This window comes from Rousettus aegyptiacus, unplaced genomic scaffold (assembly GCF_014176215.1).
Source record: "Rousettus aegyptiacus isolate mRouAeg1 unplaced genomic scaffold, mRouAeg1.p scaffold_m13_p_6, whole genome shotgun sequence".
Lineage (NCBI taxonomy): Eukaryota > Metazoa > Chordata > Mammalia > Chiroptera > Pteropodidae > Rousettus > Rousettus aegyptiacus.
Window position 1 is genome coordinate 114,216,421 of NW_023416309.1, and position 19,932 is coordinate 114,236,352.

Below are 19,932 nucleotides of genomic sequence, written 5' to 3' on the forward strand. Positions count from 1 at the left end.
CGCGCGCCGGCCGTAGCCGCCTCGTTTCTCTCCCCCGGAGCGCGTCCCTGGCCTTTAGCAGCTACAGAGCGCCGGCGTTTCGGGCGGTAATTAACTTCTCCGGGACTGGCCAGAAGGGCCAGGGCCGTCCTCCCTCTGGCTGGCCTCGCCGCAGGTGACGGGAGGTCTCGGGGGCACACGTCGGGCGGGGGTAGGACACGCGGCCCTGGCAGGCACAGCGGCACCGCCGAGTGCGAGGCCGTCTGCTCGTAAATCCACTTCTGCCACCGGTAAGTCCTGCGCTGAGAGCAGCGGATATTTATTGGCCCATTAAAGGGACAGGAAAATGTGATTTACAGTCACAGAGCTGCTGCTCCTTCAGAGAGCTGGCCCCCTTGTTCGCAGCATGCAGAGAACGCAGGCTGGGGGCACACGCGGCCCCCGGGCCTCCCCGCCCCTCCCCTCCTGTCCCCGCGTCCCCACGCCACAGAGTCTAATCTTAGAGACGGGAAATGAGGCAAAGAACTCACGCCCTCCCTGAGTCTTCGCTGCTGTGGCTTCCGCCTTTCCAGCAGGGCCTCTGCTGGCTCTCGGTGGCAGTCCTGGTGGCCGGGGTCAGCCAGGGGGGCCCTTGTGCCCCCCCGGGGCCCTCACTGGGCACTGTGGGGGCCGGGCAGCCTCCACACGGCTGGTCCTGGGGGCCAGCACACCCTGGCCTGGCGTCACCGTGACTCTCTCGGCAGCGTCAACGGAGACGTCCGCTTCTTCGACCCGCGGATGCCGGAGTCTGTGAACGTCCTTCAGATCGTGAAGGGACTCACGGCCCTGGACATCCACCCCCAGGCCAGCCTGATTGCCTGGTAGGTGCAGGACCCCTGCTCCCCATGGACAGAGGGAACGCGGCCTTCCCACCCGCCCCACCAGGCCACGGGCAGCCCCCGGCCTCCATGTGCGCAGCAGGCGCTGAGCAGAGCGCAGGCCGGAGCGATGTAGCAGCGCCTCTTGCTGCCCTTTGCCGCCCGGCCCCAGCCCCCGAGGCCGGCTCCCCAGCTGGAGCCCCCAGCGAGGCATCTGCGCCCCCTGCGGCCTGCCGCCTCCCTGGCTGGTGCGGAGCGGGTGGGACCAGCCCCCTGCGGCAGGCTGCCTCCAGGCGTCCCCCCCAGCCCGGGGGCGGGACTGACAGCCCTTCCTGTCCGCAGCGGCTCCGTGAATCAGTTCACCGCCATCTACAACGGCGAAGGGGACCTGATCAACAACATCAAGTACTACGACGGCTTCATGGGCCAGCGGGTCGGCGCCATCAGCTGCCTGGCCTTCCACCCGCACTGGGTCTGTTGCGCACCGGGCCGGGCGCGGGGGGGGCTCGGGACGTGGGGCGTCACAGCAGCGACCACACGGGCCGCAGTCAGGTCCCAGCCACGGCCCGGGGGTCAGTGGGGCCCAACCGCACCACCTGCCGGGGCGTCCGCGCCCCGTGTCCAAGACAGGGCCCGTCACCGTCCTCACTCCAGAAGCAGTGCCAAATCCTGCCCCTCAGGGAAAAGGCCTTTCCTCCCACCTTCGGCCCCTACGCCGACGTCGCCCACGGAGAGCCTTTGCAGCACAGTCTGCTGGGAAACCACACGCGTGCGCACACGTACACACGCACACGCACGCACGCACGCGCGCTCCCCTGGGGGGGCAGCCCAGGCTCCTGTCACTGCCCGTCCTTCACAGTCCGCCAAGCGGCCGTGGGCTGTCGTACTTTCAGTCAGGGCCGCCTGCCCGCCTCTGTGCCGCGTGGGCCCCGGCTGTGGCGGAATGGTGACATTTGGTTCCTAGAACGTCCCCGGGGGCAGTCCGAAGGGTGGCTCGCCGGTCCCAAGGGACGGAGCGGTTAACACGGTTCTGCTGAAAACCACAGCTCAGGGCTTGTCACTTCCGGGCCTGCCCCGCCGGGCCCCCCGGGACCTGCTGGCTCACCCCCCTCTCCTCCGCAGCCGCACCTGGCCGTGGGCAGCAACGACTACTACATCTCCGTGTACTCGGTGGAGAAGCGCGTCAGATAGCGCGCCTGTCCCCGCCAGGCCACGCGTGCACAGGGGATCCGCCTCCGCCCGTCCACACCGGTCCTGACCTGGCTGCTGCGGACGCACGGAGAGCCCCGCACTGTCTGTCTGTCTGTCTGTCTTTGCCGTCATGCCCAGGAGTGTGGGAAAGGGCACTGGTGTGTCCCGTGGCGTGACGGTCGCTTCTCTGCTGAGACCAGCTTCCAGGCCGAGGCCGTAGCCGCCTCCCAGCCCGCACCTCCCCTGTGCTGTTTTCCTCCTGAGAGTTTCGCGGGGGGGACACTCCTCTCACCTTCCGAGCGGTCCACGCGTTAGCTCCACGAGGCCCGGCGCTCGGCCACACGGCAGGGCCCGGGGCAGCCCCAGCCCGGGCCACGCGCTCCTGCGTGTGTGCGGGGGGCGGCTGGGGCTTCGAGACGGAGCACGGAGCAGACGGGGGAGCCAGCACCCCAGCCTCCCGCACGGGCATGGCCCCAGACCCGGGCTTGCGCCCACTCGCCGCAGGGCCGCCAGCAGGAGGGGCCTGCAGCTTCGGACAGCAAGACGGGTCCCTGGCAGCTCAGCCACGGCCTGAGGCCACCGGGCTGGTCTCTGCTGCCACTGCCCTTCTGGGCAGGCACAGCGACAGCCACCTAGGCCCCGTGATCACCCTGTGTGTCCGCACGCAGGGGCGCACACGCGTGCGGCCCTGCGGCTTCTCGCCTGTGCGTGCACACGTCACACCCGTCATGTGCGCCGGTGCCCCCGAGGCTCCGCCTCGCAGCGGGTCGTGCGCGAGGGTTCCTGGCGAGCCGCAGCAGCGTCTGGGTGCCAGGGCGTGTCACACGTGGGCGTGTGCAGCCGTGGGCCTCTGCGTGTGTCGCGTGCATGGCAGGGGACAGCTTGGCCCCGGGAAGGACCAAGGGAGTGTGCTGAGCGGTCGCAGACCCACAGCGCTTGGAAAACAAAACGCAATCACAGTGATGATGTTTGAAAAGCATTTTTTCCATTTTCCTTGGGAATCAGGATCATTCAGAAATAGAGGAGTGAGGTGGCTTAACTAATTCTGCCAGCGAGAGGTGGTTCATCGTGGGGACAGTAGGGCCGGGACGGAAGCTCGGGTTCCCTCACGGTACAGATGCTGCTGCCTCGGCCAGGGCTGGACAGGCAGGGCACGGGGGGCGTCCCATGCTGCCCACGGCACCTGCGTGCTCCCACGGGAGCAGCTCCTGGGACGCGTGCCCACCCTGCGCTCTGGCGGCTCCCGGTGTCCCGGGTCAGGGCCATGTGGAGTTGGCAAGTCTGCCCTCCCGCATGACGCCCGTCAGCTCCGCGAGGCTCCAGGCGGCGACCTGGAACCTTCTGGACGCTGAGCTCCACCCGCAGACACCGAGAGTGTCTGAACCTCAGAGCGGTTCCGCCCGAATTCGAGGCCCACACGCGGTTCCGTCTGTCGCGACGAAGCCATCGCTGGCACAGTGCGCCGTCTTCACGGGTCTATCGGGAAACGCAATCATGAAGTTGACCAGGGCTCGCAAGCCCGCCCCAAAGGGTCACTTATCTCTATTTATTTTACCAAAATGAGAATTGAAAAGACTCTGACAAAACATGGAATTGTAATGTAACGTGAACATGAGAGCAGTGACAGACAATAAATTGTGAATAAAAATACGTACAGGGGTGACCGGCTGCCAGTTTCGTCTTTTGCGGAAATAGCACCCGGGCCTCAGCGGTGTGTGGGGGGTGGGGCCCGGGAGGCAGGCGCGCTCCAGGGCGGCTCTCACTGCCGGCCGGCCCCCACGCCATGTGGCCAGGCACCCCGCTTACCCCAGAAAGCCCCCAAACCTAGTATCCAGCCCACACAGCAAGGGAGCCGCCCTACTCCGCATCTTAGCCCCAGCTCCACAGGGACTGCCGTGCCACTTAACTCGTTTCGGAAATGACACAGATTTATCACCTTCCCCGTTAGAAGTCGGACACAAGCCTCGACGGGCCGCGGAGCTGGCCGCCTACCTTCCGTCCCGGACTCTTGGGGATAGACCCAGTTCCCGTTATCTCCCGCTCCCGAGGCTCGGGGACACAGGTCCGTCCTCACGGCCTCGACCCTGGCCTGGACAGGCCTTCCGTGTCGGGGCCCCTCGCCGCCCCCGCATGGCCCCTGCGGCATCTCTGAAAAGGCTCCAGGTTCTAGGTGGGCTCCACCCCCCGCAGCCCCAGTGCCCAGGTCCGCAGACCAAGTGGGAGATGAGGGGTCCTCGGGTGTGGCTTCCTAGAGCTGGCTTGGGGACAAGCTCCTGTCACCAGCCTACGGCAGGAAATGGGGGCCGGGCAGCACCCCAGGAACAGGTTATGCCAACCAGCCCCAAAGGGCGATGACGAGAAGCAGAGGGACAGGCCTGCGCCACGTCACCCCGGGGAGGTCGCCCGTCACCACCGTGGCCCACCGCAACGCGATCGTCGGCTTCCTGGTGAACCCCCGCCCGCTGCCCCTGGGCAGCGCCACTGGGCTGAGGGCTCCTGGCTGCTCTGTGTGGTCCCTCATTCCCCATGCCTATGCCACGGGGACATGGGCCCAGGCATGAACGAGGGCAGGAAGGGGCCCGGGAGGCTGCAGACGAGGTCCTTGGGGTGGACAGGGGCTGTCCCGGCTGAGCACACGGAGGCCAGAGGGAGGCCGGTGGGGCTGTCACTCAGGGAGAAAGAGGCCAGGGCTTGGGCCCTCGGGCCCCAGGCCGGTGAAGCCCTGTGGCAGCGTCCGCGCTGCTACCCCCCCCCCCCCCCCCCCCCGTTCACTCTCACCGTCCGGAGAGTCTCTGTGTGGCCTCGCTGGGCTGAAACAAGGAGCCGGAAGGTCCCTCCCGAGCCCTGTGGGGAGAATTCGTTTCCTGGCCTTTTCTGGCTTCTAGAATCGCCCACAATCCTCCTCTTTCAAAGCCAGCAATGGCACGTCCCCCTCATCGCGTCACCCCGAGATGGGCTCTGCCCCCTCTCTCATGGACCCCGTGATGACACCAGGCCCACAGGAGAATCCAGGACACACTCCCACATCCACCGGCGATGAGGGTCTTGCCCGCCAGCTGCAGCTGCCATCACGCTAGTCAGGTGACCCAGCACAGCCACAGCTCCCAGGACGAGGATGGGGCCACCTCTCGGGACGTCACCCTGCCATCCACTCCCTCTGCAAACCCCGAGCAAAGACAGCCACCAAGCAGGGCCCCAATGCCAGAGGGTCTCGGGAGGAGGCGGGTAGACGCCGGGGTGGGAAGGAAGATGTCTGTCTCTGTTCTCGGTGTCGGGAGGGCCAGGAGGAGTGGCGGGCCATGGCTTTGCCCTCCTGAGCCACCCGTGGGGCAGGCAGTGGCAGGCCTTCCAGCACAGCACCTGCTCAGAAGTGGGGAGGGAGCCATCGCCATGGAAACCTGGGGTCTCGGCAGTTGGAACCCCTGAATTAAATGACAGTTTGTTTTAAACAAGAAGAATCCGCAGTGTTCACACGGCTGTGCCCGGCACGCTTCAGTGGAGAGAGTAATATTTTTCCTATTAGCATCAGTTTTTCTGTCACCGGGACTTGAGTACAAATGGAGTGCTCATAAAAATGAAAGATGGGCATGTGGCAGGAACCGGCCACAGGGGGGCAGCAAGGACTGAGCAGGCCGGCTCACTCTCCAGGGCCCAGCCCCACCCCCGCTGCTGGCTGGCCCCACGTGGCCTTGGAGAAGGACCCAGAGAGACAGCTCGTTGCACCCGGTGGCCCCTGTTGGCCGCAGGCAAGAAGCCAGGGCAGCTGAAGAGAGGGGACACGTTTCCTCCAGAGCATCTCGTGGGGTCGTCCCCGTTCGTCACGGGAGCCCTCCCGTTCGGCAGCTGTGGCTCGAAGTCTCTCCTGGGTCAGTCACTCTGCTCAGGACCATCCAAGGAACGTCCCATAGACTGTCCCACCTCAGTACCTCGGCACACAGGAGGCGTAAAAATGCACGTTCGCCGGGTGACAAGGCCCGGCTGCCACCTGTCCACGCGGGGCCCCGGCGTGCGTGCGCGCGCGCGGGTCCGCACAGCCGCGGTCCCAGTCCCAGGCTGGAGGCCCGCAGGGCGCGTCTGGGGAAAGGCGGTTCCAGGTTGATTGCACCGCCTGTATCCTGCGCGGGTGCCCCTCTCGGACGGGGCCCCAGGGGCTGGCCTCTCCAGGTGACTCTGCTTCTCACATTCAGTCAGAGGCTGGCCAGGGGCCCACGTGGCGCGAGAAGTGGCCCCAACTCCCCCTCGTGGAGGGACCAAGCCAGCAGTCCCGCCACGTGGCTGGAGGGCGACAGCGGCGCTGGGTGGGTGGGTGAGTGGGGGGTGGGCACCCCAGGGAAAGCGCAGCATGGGCGCCAGGAGCAGGCAGGGCCAGCCCCAGAGGGCCCTTTCTTCTCCACCTTGTTAATCACCGTCACACCCCAGGGGACGCGCGCGGGTCCGCACAGCCGCGGTGTGCATGTGTGCGCATGCGTGGGTCCGCACAGCCCTGACGTCAGTGCTTCGCTAGGAACGGAGCCCACAGCTGCCTCCTCCGGGGAGCGGGAGGAGACCCAGGCCCAGGAGGGCGGGGCGAGGCCCCTGTGAGCCCTGTGGGTCTTGGCAGGTGGAGGCCTCACGGGTCAGGTTGGGGCTATAGAGAGCACTTAGGTCGCACTCTCGTCTGCTCCCAAGCCCGGTGGTGTCCGCTGACACCTGGGTGTCTCATTCCCAACATCAAGAGCTGGAGGAGAGACGCCCCGGAGGGCAGTCCCAGCCCCTGCTTCTGCTTCTTGGGGCCATGGCCTCCTGGGCCTCCACTTGGAGGGCTGGGCCTTGTGTCCCCAAGACTGCACGGAAGGCACCCCCCGTGCCCCCCCACCTGCTTGTCTCAGGGAACGACCACACCTGACCCCTGTCTGGGTGACGGCAAGGTTTGGAACTGGCGGCGGCACAATGTCGTGAACACACTACGGCCACTGGACTGTACACTTCGAAATGCTGAACTGTGCGTTGTAACCTTAACTACAACTTAAGAACGACAGAGACAGCATGTCGCCGGAGCGCGTGGGCCGCCGCGTGTCCAGGGTCAGCCCAGTGTGGAGCGGGGCTTTGCTGGTGGGAAGCAGGTCAGGGGTCCCTGTGGGTGAGGAGGGAGGCAGGGACAAGGCCAGGATGCAGGGGGCCGGGCCCAGAGATGCCGCAGAAGGGGCCGGGCCAGGCCAGGCAGCTCGGGCCACCGGGCCCTGTGATCGCCGGCTCTGCAGGACGCCGTGTGGTGAGCCTGGTGATGGCTGAGCCTTGGGGCGGCGAGGCCGCTTCCAAGTGCTGACTTCCGGGTGGGCGGCTGCCGGGTGTGCCTCACCCACTGGGTGTTACCGCCACCCGAGCACAGCAGCAGCAGGCACTGTCATCGGTCAGGGGCTGGGGCCAGGCTGCTGTCCGCTGCCGGCCAAAGTGGAGCCCGTGGCTCTCAGACCCAGTCTGGGAAGTGCCATCACCTGCCACATTCCATCCGTCACACGGACCACACTGGCGGTGGGGGAGGGGACCACCCGGCGGACACAGCCACTCACGGCTCTGCGCCCCACCCCCACGGCTCCCCTGCCCCGCAGCCCCGCCCCCTCAGCCGGCCCCACACCCTGCCGGGGCCAGATGCATGTGTCGCCCTGTCTGGTTCGGGTCACTGTCGCCCTGCAGGCCGCGGCCACCGCAGCAGGGGTCTGGAGCCACCTATTCTCCCCCCAAGACCAGGGGTTCAAATCCGAGCTCCACCACAGGCAGGTGACAAACTCCTCTGGCCTCAGTTTCCCCGTGGACCCTTCACAAGGCTGCGTGAGGCCCAAGGGGTGGTGTGGGCCGGAGTGTGTCGGCCACGATCATCTCTGAACCGCCCCCCACCCCGCTGCTTGGCCTCGACCCCTACACACACTGCCCTCCACTGCCCCTCCGCAGGGTGACCCCTCCATGACCCCTTCTCCCACACAGAGCAGCCGGGGCGCCTCTAAAACTCCAGGCAAGACTGGCCCCTCCCCAGGTGGGGCCAGCAGCCACCCGTCCCCACCCGCACACCCGCCGTCCCCACACAGCCCCCTCACTCCCCCTCCCTCGGGTGCTCCTGAGACCAGATGCCACTGCCTCAAAAAAGCCTTTCTTGACCATGGACCCAACGTCCCTCCACCGGGTCACTATGTGTCGCTCTGCCATACGCGAGCCATGGCGGCAGGGACCCTGGCACGCAGAGCAGGGCCTGGCATGGCAGGGGCTGAAGGGGGAGTGGGCGGGGGATGGGTGGGCGAGTGGGTGCGTGCAGGGAGGCAGGGAGGCGTGGGCGGATGCGTGGGTGGCCTGGACAGACTTCTCCCAGCTGAGCCGGAGGCATGGCGGGTCCTACACCCCCCACCCCACCCGGTCTTGGACCCACCGCCCTGCAAAGACCCGCAGGGGCGGCTGCCAGTGCAGTGCGCCGGCTGCCGGGAGCCAGGGCGGCGGGGGCGGGGGTGGGGGTGGGGGTGCTGGTGCGGGGCGGGGAGCCGGCCTCCGCCTGGGTGTCTGCGGTGCCGCAGCCGCCGGGCTGTCCTGTAGCACCACCGTGTGGCCACTCTGGGGACGGCGGCTGCCTGATTCCCGCCCGCAGAGCGTCCAGCCCCAGCCTCCACAGAGGACGCAGACGCCCTCCTGGCTCAGTGCCACCTCTGCTGGGCCCGCGTCGCGGCTGCTCAGGCTGCTACAAGACGTGTCTCCACCCTTCACCCTCTGCAGCCCCGGCGTCTCCACCTGCCCCGTCCCCGGAGGGTCACCAGCAGGCTGGCCTCCCCTGCAGCTTATGTGCCATGATCTCAGTACACGTCGAAGTGTCCCCCCCAATTCACATTGAAGTCCTAAACCCAGCACCTCAAAACATGGCCTGAATTGGAGGGAGGGTCTTCACAGAAGTCATCAACTTAAAACAGTGTCATGTGGGTGACTGGCATCCTCATGAAAAGGGTGACATGGACACAGGCCCCCGGGGAGACGCAGACAGAGAGGGGCGTCGCTTCCACACGCCCAAAGCCCCGACAAGCACCCACAACCCCCGGCAGCTGGGAGAGGGGCCTGGACAGACCGTCACAGCTCAGGGTGCCAGGCCCGGCCCACACCTGGCCTGGGACTTGCAGCCCCAGACTGAGGCAGCAGGTTCAGCCGCCCACCTGGGGTCACTTGTCACGGCCCCCCATGGGGTGGAGTTCGGGGCGTGCTGCGGCAAAACACTTTCCTGAGGTTGCCCGGGATGCACGGGCTGAGAGCAGAGTTCCGGGGCCCAGAGCAGTATTCCAGGGCACAGGCGGGCAGTGACTCAGCGGTGCCGGAAAGACTGAGTCTCTGAAGTGACGCGCCAGGGCTCTAAGTGCTCCGGACGGAGCTTCGCTGCTCGCCTGCCGCTCGCCTCCTGCTGCGCGGCCCGGGTCCACAGCCTGGGGACTGGGGACCCCTGGTGTAGACCACTCTAATGAAAAACTCGTTTCATGTGGCAGTAGTGCGGGGTCTGGAGCCGCCCCCAAGTCCAACCCTGCGGGCTCAGGCTCACAATGCAAACCGGATTCTCGCCACCCCGGCAGGGCACGGAGCGCGGGAGTCGGGATAGAGGGGGTCACGTGGACTGGCATGCACACCCCGCGAAGCCTGACAGTGTCAGCCTCCCCTGGGGACCGCGCCTGCAGCCATTCCCCACTCAGGGGAGGCTGACACGCCCCGCCCCGAGTCCCCGGCGCCTCCAGACCCACAACTGCAGGTCACACCTGCTGGCTCGAACGGGAGCACCCTGGAGGGGTGGCCCAGGTGCGCACGGAGGGGTGGCCTGTGGGCGTGCTGGCCTGAGACCCTGGACCCGGCCGTCTGCTCCTCCGTGCCCGGCAACGTGAGTGTGAACCAGCCCCGCTGAGCTGCACACGGGGCTCAGCGAGATGCGGGCGTGACGCCAGCTTATACGGTGCAACCCGTCACGAGTCCCCATTGTGTCCCCGGCGCGCACCCTGACAGAGACCCTGACAAAACCCCTCGGTCTGCAGGCCAGGAATGAGAGCAGCGCTGCTGCCATCGACACCGCCCCACCCCCCCCCAGTCCAGGGCGCCGGCAGGGCCGGGGCCCGGATGTAAGGTGGGCAGGCCGCACACGGAGCGGCGGTCACGCACACGGCCGGGGTCTTGGGCCGTGGCCAGTTGGTCATGTCCCGTCAGAAGTTAAAAAGTTGGAAGTGTCCATTGACCATTAACAGAATAATCCAGATCTGCCAAATAGACCCCACGCGAGTGCCGTAATGGAGTCACGACCTGCCGTCCTGATCTCAGCCCGAGCGGTGCGGGGAGGGGCCCCGGGAGAGGATTCTAAGACGTGTGCCACCCGCGGCCTTCCCCAGGTGCCTAGAGCACTGCTCCGGTCACCCCTGTGGCCGAATAGAGCACCTCGAGAGACGGAAAGGCTCGAAACCACCACCACCACTCATGACCACGCGCCTGCAATTTAATGGGAGTCAGCAAGGAAGGCTCCTCCTCCCTGCTCCCCGTGACGGGAGCCGGTGGCACAGCCAGTGGGGGGCCAAGATGGCACACACGCGCTGCGGGCAGGTGGCGCTGGGTGGCGGCTCCTCCCAAGCCGCTGGCCGCGTCGCCTTCCCCAGCCTGGTCTCGAAGCCACCAAGCAGCACACGGTAAGCGGAGGGGAGGCTCCCGCGCAGACGCGCCTCCCGCAGCAGCCGCGGTGCGCCTGCGCACGCCCGCCTCTGCCGCTGGTTCGGGTGGTGGCGGCCACTGTGCTGCTCTCCCCGTCGTCGGCCAGGGGTCACCGTAGGGAAGAGGCACCAGAACAGCAGGGCCGAGCGGCGAGAGCGCCCGCCCCAGGACGCCGCCGGCGGCTGGCGCGCTGCTGTCGAGCGCCTTCGCCGCAGGGGCCTCGGTCCGCCAGCGGCCTGGTCCCCCAGCGCTGCCCCGAGCCACCTGGAGGCGGGCCGCCCCGTCGCAGATCTCGGGGGCGGTGGCCAATGACGACTGGTCACCACGGCAGAGCGGCACGGCCACTCCCAGGCCCCCGCGCTCGCTCCTGGGCCCCCGCACCCCGTGGCCCCGGCGGCAGGGGTGGAGGCCGTGCACGGGCTCCCTCACCAAGGCTCGCCTGGCCCCCCGGCACAGGAACCCCCGAAAGGCTGCCGTCCCAGGGACAGCCAAGCACCCGGCAGCAGCTTGGCGAGTGGGACCCCTCGCACCAGGGGGCGGTGATGCGCGCTCACCCTGGGCGAGGATTTGCCCCCCTGCCCCCTGCAGTGCCGCTGCGCCCGCTCCCCGTGCCCCGGGCCCAGGCGACACGGCTCCCCAGGGAGGCGGTCCCTCCACGGGAGGGGCAGGAGGTGGGTGCAGGTCCCGGGCTTGCCGTCTCACGCGCCCACGGCCAGGAGCCGCGGGGCGGATGGCCAGCTGGCGATGGCCCACTGGGGACAGTGACGGGACCGCTGGGGTGACCGCCCGGGGCTGGGTGCGACCTGAGACGCAGTGTGTGCTCCAAACTGGGGCGCGGGCGCGAACCAGGGCTGCGGGGCACGTGGCTCCTGGTGCCTGTGAATGGCTGTCACCCCACACCCCCGTGACGGCGTCTGCCCGGGACACATGCGCCCGAAGTCGAGACAGGCCACGCCAGGCTCTCCGGGCACTGACCCACGGCCAGAGGACACACAGTGGCGGTGGCCACGCCGCATGGCCAGGTGGAGGTGTGCTGCCCAGGCAGCGTGTCGGCGGACACTTTCAAGTCCAGGAGGTTGTCCTCAGCGCCAGGGAACGCAGCATTTTGGGGGGCAGTGCCTCGGGCACAAAACCTCCGAGCGCCTGTGGAGACCCGCCTCTCCGGAAGGCAAGGTTCCCGCCCAAAGACAGATGCGTGCATTCTGAAAACGCACATAAAGCACACCATCTAGAACATCCCAGGCCCTACCATCCACATTATGCCACTTCGCGCTGCCCCACTGGACCGCTGCGTGCGCAATCGACTCCGAGGCCGTGGTCAGCAGATTCGAACCCAGGTCGCGGGCGCTGCGGCCCCGCCCACCGCGCGGCTCGCTCCGCGGCCCCGCCCACCGCGCGGCTCGCTCCGCGGCCCCGCCCACCGCGCGGCTCGCTCCGCGGCCCCGCCCACCGCGCGGCTCGCGCGCCGCGGCCCCGCCCACCGCGCGGCTCGCTCCGCGGCTCCGCCCACCGCGCGGCTCGCGCTCTGAGGCGCCTGGCCCTGTGCGGCCGCCGTCGGGGACGGGCCCGGACTACGGCGGCCGTGGGGGCGGCGGCGAGCGGGCCGGCCGGCCGGTGGGCGGGGGGCGCGGGCCGGGCGCCATGGGCAACCTGTTCGGCCGCAAGAAGCAGAGCCGCGTCACGGAGCAGGACAAGGCCATCCTGGTGAGCGGCTGGCCGCGGGCGCGGGGGGCGCGGCCGGGAAACGTCGGGGGCGGCCGCGCGCTCTTCCGCCTGGCCGCCGCCCGGCCCGAGGGCCTGCCGCTGCCGCGGGGCCGCGCGCGCGGGGTCGCAGCCTTGCCGCCTGGGCCGGGCCGGGGCGGGGCGGCCGTCTGCGGCCCGCCCGCGAGTCCGGTGGTTTCGATCTCGGGGACCGCGCGCAGTCCCGTGCGAGGAGACTGTGACTCCGGCTTCCGGGGCGGGTGGCAAGTGGCGCATTGTGTGTGGTCACGCTGTGTCCGTCCACGAGCCCACGCTCGCGGGGGGTGGTTCTTAAATTCTGGCCCCACGGGAGCGAGTCCTGGGCCCGGGTTGCCCAGCGCGCCCGCTGCTCCTGCTCTGCAGTCGGGGGGAGAAGCTGGGGTCCGCACCCACGCGTGTCGCCGGCTTGGGTGGCAGGCCGCTGGCGAGGGGCGGCGGCCAAACAGTGAGGCCCTCTCTCTGCGCGCAGAAGTTGGGATTTAAAGAAAACGAAACTAATCCGGGAAGCCGTGGGGGTGGTGGTGACTAGGGTCCAAGCCGGGCTTGCGCCTCTGCCCGTGCTCTCAGCTGCATTTGCGGAGGCAGGTACCCTGTCAGGTGCTGATACCCAGCAGGGGTTTGGTGGGGGGGCCGTCTGCCACCCCCAGGCTGCTATTTCCCCACGATGACGACGATACTCCTACTTGCAGATTCAAGTGCCTCTTCCAGGGGCATCTGATGTACAAGTTAGTTTCTGTGCGAGGAAGCATATGATATGTCAAGTCAAATGGTGAGTCGAAAATCATCCGTTTTTGTAAGGAGAAACCTATGTCTGGAAGGACGTAGCCCAAAATGTTGAGCAGAGTTTTTCTTTCCTAAATTTTCCACAACGAAAATGTTGCTTTTGTGCTAAGAAATAAATTCAAATGACAGGTGCTTTTTTACCTTGGCTTTTGAAACCAGGAATTATGAAAAGGGTCTTAAAGGAAGTTCTCCAGATGAAACAGGCAGCCACGGGCGAACTTGTGCCTGGAAGAAATCAACCCAGCATCCGGCGCTTAATAGTAGAAGGAGGGGTGCTGGCGCAGGAAATAGTGGCCAGGGCCCCGCAGGACAGCAAGACCCCGCCCAGCCCTGCCCACAGGTGTGCCTGACCTGGGGCCTTGCTTCCGGGAGACCCACTGCTCTGGCAGAGCAGGAAGCCCCAGAGGGGGTCCTTTTATCTTTCTAAGGACCCGCCTTTACCTTTCTTCAGAGACCTTTCTACTTGTCAAGGATTCACCTGGTTGGGGCCTGAACAGGAATGGCATGGTTTGCATACAACAGGACAGGGCATTGCCTGATGGTCCCTAGGATGAACAGCTGGGCTGAGAACACTCAAGGCCCAGCACACCATCCTATGACCCTCTGCTCAGGCCCTTTGTTTTACAAAGGGGGCAGCCTGGCCACACAGCCAACATGGATAATGGGCAGGGGGCGCGGGTGCGTGCCCAGTGTCCTAGGGAGGAAAGGCAGCCAGAACGGGAAGACCAGACCCATAGGCTGGCCGCGGGTCTCCAGGCTGTGGAGTTGGGGTAGTGGGTGCCTTGTAGCAAAGAGAGGACATGCAGCCGTCACTGAGCCTGACCACAGGCCAAGTGGTCAGACAGTAAAGAGACCCTGTAGAGGAAGCTGTGAAATGGACCCTTCAGACAGAGTTCAGGGCGTCTCCACTGGTGTATGGTGTTTCACTGTGTTGAGTCTTAAAGACGTGCACCCCCCTGGCTGACTCACTCAGGGTCTCCCACCCTCAAGGCCCCATCCTGCAGGGAGAACTGCCGGCTGCCCGCAGGTGCTCTTCCCCAGCGGTCCCCATCCTTTGTGGCACCAGGGACGGGTGCTCCTCTGAGAACCCAAGGCCTGACCATCTGAGGTGGAGCCGAGGCGGGGACGCCGGCGCTCGGGAGCAGGAGCAGATAGAGGAGGCTTCGCTGCTCGCCGGCCACTCGCCTCCCGCTGTGCGGCCCGGTTCCGAACAGGCCCCGGACCGGCAGTGGTCCGCGGTCCGGGGGTTGTGGACCCCAGGTCTTCACAGCATCCCCTGAAGTGAAGCCGTTGGGAAAAAAACATAAATGGCCTAAGAAAGGGAAGGGTTGATTCAAGCGCACGGAAGACCAGGCACCCCTCCTGGGGCACCATGCAGGAGGTGCTGGGTGCGGCCACGCCAACACGTCACCTGAGTGTTGTCCTCTCAGGCGCAGCGATAAGTGACGAGAGCGGGGAAGCTAGGCACAGTGAGACAATGGCTGGAGCCCATGGAGGAGCACCACCGGGGTGGGGGGCGCACACGCCCGCGGCTGTGGTGGGAGCGTGGCCGTCTGCACCTCCCAGGCTCCGGCGGCGCCCCGGCCTGACCCCAGAGCACCGCCTTCCTCCGCGACGGTGTTCAGTGCCACGTGCTGGTGGCCTGGAGAGCGGGCACTGCGGATGCGGGCCGGCCGGCCGGGGCTGCCCCGTGCGCTGCAGGGTGCCGAACAGCGTTCCTGGCCTCCACCCACCAGGTGCCAGTGGTGACAGCCAGGAATGTCTGGACACTGGCCCACGTGCCCTAGGAGGCACCTGACCCTGCCAGCGCTGTGTTAGAGGGCACGCTTCCGGCGGCAGTGGTTAGGGCCCCCCGGGCTGTGAGGTCCCCTGCGAGGGCTGGGTGGTGACGTGAGACCCGCCCTTGGCAGCACCTGAAGCAGCAGCGGGACAAGCTGAAGCAGTACCAGAAGCGGGTCGCGCAGCAGCTGGAGCGGGAGCGCGGGATCGCCCGGCAGCTCCTGCGGGACGGCAGGAAGGAGTGAGTGCGGGGCGGCGGGGGCGGGGGCGGCTTCCGGCCGGGGCGCAGGGCCGCTGGTCACTGCTCACCGCCCGGTTCCCTCTGCAGACGGGCCAAGCTGCTGCTCAAGAAGAAGCGGTACCGGGAGCAGCTGCTGGACAAGGCGGAGAGCCAGATCAGCAGCCTAGAGGCGATGGTGGGCTGGGGGCCACTGGCACCAGGGAACCCCTTGGGGACCAGCCCGTCCCTTCCCTTCCTTGGAGCTCAGCCAGGGGCTGGGGAGGGGGTCAGCCTACAGGTGGAGAAACTGATGGGCACCTGGCAGCCTTACGGGGCTGGGGGCAGGTTGGCTCTTGCAGGACAGTGGTTGGGGGGCTGGGGCGTTTCTAGATGGCGCAGGGAGGCCGGGCTCTGCCCCAGTGACTGACGGTGTCTGCAGGAGGCACCTGGGGCGTCCCTGTTGTTAGGCCCTGAGCAGCGTGTCCCACCCCTGGCTAAACACAGCCACCAGTGAGTGATGGCGGTCCTTCGGTTCCCTTCCGGCCCCATCAGTCCTGCTGTGGCCCCAGTGGCGATGGCAACAGGAAAGGACAAGATGGGGGAGGAGGGCGCGTCCTCAGTGGGGTCGTCATTCTGGCCCTGCCAGGCTGGGGGGCGGGGCGGCAGTGGCCTGAGCACACATGTCCGGTCATCATCCTCAGGTCCAGAGCATCGAGTTCACCCAGATTGAAATGCAGGTGATCGAAGGGCTGCGGGCCGGAAACGAGTGTTTGAACAAGATGCACCAGGTGGGTCCTCCAGGGCCGGGCCCATGGGAGGGGCCAGTGGAGAACAGAGGCCTTGGCCCACATGGTGCGCGGAGGTCGCGCCTGCACCCTCGCCCTTGGCCAAGAGGTGTTTGTGCCAGGTGGGAGGTGGGGAAGCAGCCGCTGCTGGGGGAGGCGGCAGTGCAGCAGGACAGGCTTGGACGTGACCTGTGAACGGGGCGACGGGCACGTGCCCAGGGGGCGGTGGCGTGGGGGTCCATCGGAGGGCTTCCCGGGGGAGGTGGCTGGTGAAAGGAGAGTGAGGCCCAGAGAGGCCGTGCCGCAGCCCCACCCCTCGCCCCCGCTGAGCAGATGGGGCTGGACGGGCCGGGGGGGCCCAGCTGCTTTCCTGGGCGGCGAGTGCGGCAGCGTGCCTGCCTGTCAGGCGAAGCCGCAGCTTTGAACTTGCCACTGAAAAGAAACCAGCTCACCCGCCCTGAGAAAGTTTTTTATGCTTTTTACTTATTTTACCTGGAACTGCTGGGGTTGGCGTGGGTGCCAGGCGTTCGGGTGAGAAGGGCCAGCGGGGGGCTGAGTGCGGCTGAGGCTTCTGGAAAGACTGGTCTGCCGTGGGCCCCGCCCAGAACGGAAGTGATCAGAGGGTCATGTCCTTCCTGGCCCGGCTTCGTTGAAGCAGGAGCGGGGCGAGGCCACGCGCCCTGACAAGCCAGGCGGCCGTAGTGCTAGGGCTTCTGGTGCTCGCTCCCCCGACAAGACTCACACTTCCGGTCCCTTAGGTGATGTCCATAGAGGAGGTGGAGCGGGTGCTGGACGAGACCCAGGAGGCCGTGGAGTACCAGCGGGTAGGTGCTGCCGTGTCTTTGGGGCCTGCAGGCGCCAGGCCGGCGATGCCGAGGGCTGCCCTGGGGGTCACGCCTGCCATGCCATGCCATGCGCTGGCCCCCTCTTCTCAAGTGAGGGCACCTTGAGCCAGGGCTGTCTCTGACCTTCACGAGGGGCGACCCTCCCTCCCCACCGTCCCCACCCAGCCACACATTTCACCTCAGTTCCTCCTTTTGCAGCAAATAGATGAGCTGTTGGCAGGAAGCTTCACTCAGGAGGACGAAGACGCCATCTTGGAGGAGCTGAACGCAATCACTCAGGTGACAAGACTTGCGGGACCGGGCAGGTCACGGAGGCGATGGGGCTGTCTACGCACCCTGCTCGCCACGGTCTCGGCGTCGGGCGAGCACCTGCGTCGGTCCTCGCCTCAGCGCGCAGGCTGGTTTTGCCCCGGTTCTCCCCGTCTCCCAGGTGGCCGCAGGGGGCGCGGAAAGAATGGCCAGGGATGGGGATTGTCCCCCAAGACTGTCACAGGCTATTGGAGGGACTGGTAGCCTGGTGTGCCTGGACAGAGTGGCTCCTTCCTCCCCTGCAGGCAGGAATGTGGTTTTTTGGTTCGGTGGGTTTTGTTTTCCGTGTTTTGGCCCGTCATTCTCTGAAACTAATTGGGCCTATGCACTAGAGGCGTGTGTCATAGGACCGCCCCTAGAGGCCTCTAACAGGCTGGATTGTCACGTCCAGTCCCTGAGGTTGGTGCTTGTCCACTGATGAGGGAGCCTCCCGCCCTGGGCCACCACCCCAGCGTGCCATCCCATCCCCGTCTCCTCCAGACTGGATGGGAGGGAAGGGTCCTAGCACCCTGAGGGTGACCCTGGGGGCCACGTGCACCGGTCTGCTGATCTACCTCCTCGCCCAGGCCCAAGAGGCAGTGCCGTGCTCCCGGGGACAGCCAGCCCCACTCTAGGCTGACCCCCGTGCCGCCACCTTGGGACATCACAGCAGGAGCAGCCCTGAAGCCCCCGGCCTGTGTAGACACCAGACCTGGGTGCCTGTGGCCCTGCCCGGCCCAGGCTCTGACGCGGTCTCAGTGCTGCCGGGGGCTGAGCAGGAGTCACTGGGCTTCGGAGCGGGAGGACCCTGTGTGTCCTGAGTCAGCCGAGGACAGCTAGGGAAACAGCCCCTCCCCTGTCCAAGGGGACAAGTGGACCTAGCGGCTTGTGTCTCACGGCCTTTTCCCTGTTCTCCTAGGAACAAATTGAGCTCCCAGAGGTTCCTTCAGAGCCCCTTCCCAACAGGAAACCAGGTACATCCTTGCTAGGTCCTTCAGCGAATGGTGAGTTGCAGCATAACTCAAAGCACCCACTCCCCAGCCCACTGGGCAAGGTGCTAGGCTCTGGCTCAGGTGGTGCACAGGGCATCAACCCAGGCTCGGGCTGAGTGTCCGAGGGTTTGGGTCACCTCAGAGGAGCTGGACCCCGTTGGGAGAGGTGTGTCCTTAATTCGGGTGATGGGCAAAGGCCACTGTGGTCTAGCCCAGGACCAGTGTCTTCCTAAGCTAAGCATCCCGGCCCTGGGGTGGCTGTCCCGTGGCATCACCTAACACACCTTTGGAGATTCTCCCCCGGGCCCAGACGCGTCCCTTGCAGTTCCTCGTGGCTTCCTGCTCCCTGGAGCCCCCACCCACTCTCCGAGCCATGGGGAGGGCCGGCCCTGCCCGGGGCCCCTCCGGCTCCTAACACCTGCACCTTGTGCCTGGTCCGCCAGTGGCTTCCATTTGTAACTTACTGCCCCCCAGAGCTGTGCAGGTTCTCCCCAGAGCACGAAGCCCTGGGACCTGGCCCCTTGCCATCTCTTGTTCTCTGGAGGTTTCTGCCTGTGGCATCTTCTCTACACGGCAAACACCTCTTTGTTTCCTCCACAGGGAAAGTCCTTGTCCAGACCAGGCCCAAGCAGGCGGAACTGGTGGCAGCCTCCTAACTCGGCCTCGCCCCACGGGACAGGCGGGACTCCCCGTCCTGGGGCCCACAGCTGGTGAGGCCGCCCTGGCCCGGCTCCCGGAGGCAGGGCCGGTGCTGGCCAGGCGGCCGGGAGCAAAGCCCACCATCGGGACGTCTCCGTGGAGCCTTCGCGGCTCTGCCTCTCACTCTCGTTTCTGGACTGAATGGCAGCATTCTGGTCCTCTGGCCAAACGCGGCTTCTGAGGCTGTGGCTCCCATGGGCCACGGCCGGGCCAACGCGCCTGGTGCTGGCCTCACTCCCTGGCCCTGGCCCCGCGGGCCACTCCCCTGTGAGAAGGCGCATAGACCTGGCGCCCGCCCTCCCTTGCTCCCGCTGCTCCGTTCGTTAGTTGGCGGGGCTTCGGCTGAGAGCCCCACTCCGCCCGGCCTCCCGACACGGCCAGTCAGCTGTGGACTCGGAGGCTGACCCCTCCCTGCACTGCTGCCGGCTCGGCGTGGCAGGCCGGAGGGACATTGACGACAGCCGGGAGCTCTGGCCGCCCTGCGCTGTGCGCCCTGCCGAGGAGGGGCGTGACACCCAGCGGGTCCTGCTGGGCTCCCAGAGGTGCTGCCGGGACCTGCTTGTCCTCGGGACTGCCTGCGGCCGGGGTGCGGGGGCCTGCGGCAAGCCAGGACTGCCCACCCGCCCGCTCCGGATGTCAGCAGCCGAGCGGAGGCTGCGGGACAAGTGGCTTCCCTTGTTCATGGTTCGCTTTGGAACCCGTCTCGTGGGACTCACTCCCCACAGCTCAGCCCTCATTAAAGTTGATCCCACACGTTGCTGCCTCGTGGGCTGGGGTCTGCGGGAACACCAGGGTGGGTTAGATGTGGCTTTCCCCAATGTCCCTTGACCCTCATAGGGTACTCAAGGCCACCTGTCTGGGCAGTGCCATGGGGTGGCTGGGGACTTGGGTACAGGTAGAGGTTCTCGGTTGGTCCAGCAATGGGCAGAAGGCAGGCCAGGGCTCCAGTGCTGAGCACGCCCTGGGCTCTGGCGGTCACCTCTAGGTGGTGCCTGCAGCAAGGTACAGCACGGTGCTTGGCCCCACCTCCCTCAGAAGTGACAGCGATAGCCTCTCCTTATTCTCGAAGTTCTGTTCGACCCCCGTGGCTGG

General features: G+C 66.7%; 2 protein-coding genes across 7 annotated transcripts in view; both read left to right on the forward strand.

Annotated features, from left to right (window-relative positions):
- Positions 1–3,690, forward strand: part of RPTOR (regulatory associated protein of MTOR complex 1) — a 159,282-nt gene extending 155,592 nt beyond the window's left edge. For all 4 annotated transcript variants that reach the window (XM_016143312.2, XM_036222311.1, XM_016143313.2 and 1 more), the window contains 3 exons: positions 723–839; positions 1,179–1,308; positions 1,959–3,690. In XM_016143312.2, coding sequence (XP_015998798.2) covers positions 723–839; positions 1,179–1,308; positions 1,959–2,027 — 316 coding nt within the window. In that variant the 3' untranslated portion in view covers positions 2,028–3,690. The remainder of the gene's footprint in view (positions 1–722; positions 840–1,178; positions 1,309–1,958) is intronic.
- An 8,564-nt stretch (positions 3,691–12,254) lies between these two features.
- On the forward strand, positions 12,255–19,594 carry CHMP6 (charged multivesicular body protein 6). 3 transcript variants are annotated; one of them, XM_016143316.2, is made up of 8 exons: positions 12,255–12,413; positions 15,143–15,252; positions 15,340–15,427; positions 15,933–16,019; positions 16,775–16,840; positions 17,060–17,140; positions 18,069–18,153; positions 18,742–19,594. In XM_016143316.2, the coding sequence occupies exons 1-8, from the start codon at positions 12,351–12,353 to the stop codon at positions 18,795–18,797; spliced, it is 636 nt and encodes a 211-aa protein (XP_015998802.1). In that variant the 5' UTR covers positions 12,255–12,350; the 3' UTR covers positions 18,798–19,594. The 3 variants fall into 3 exon arrangements, with proteins under 3 accessions (XP_015998802.1, XP_015998803.1, XP_015998804.1); XM_016143317.2 differs by having other exon boundaries at positions 12,256–12,413; positions 18,069–18,123; XM_016143318.2 differs by lacking the exon at positions 12,255–12,413 and adding an exon at positions 12,613–13,218.
- The last annotated feature ends 338 nt before the right edge of the window (positions 19,595–19,932 follow it).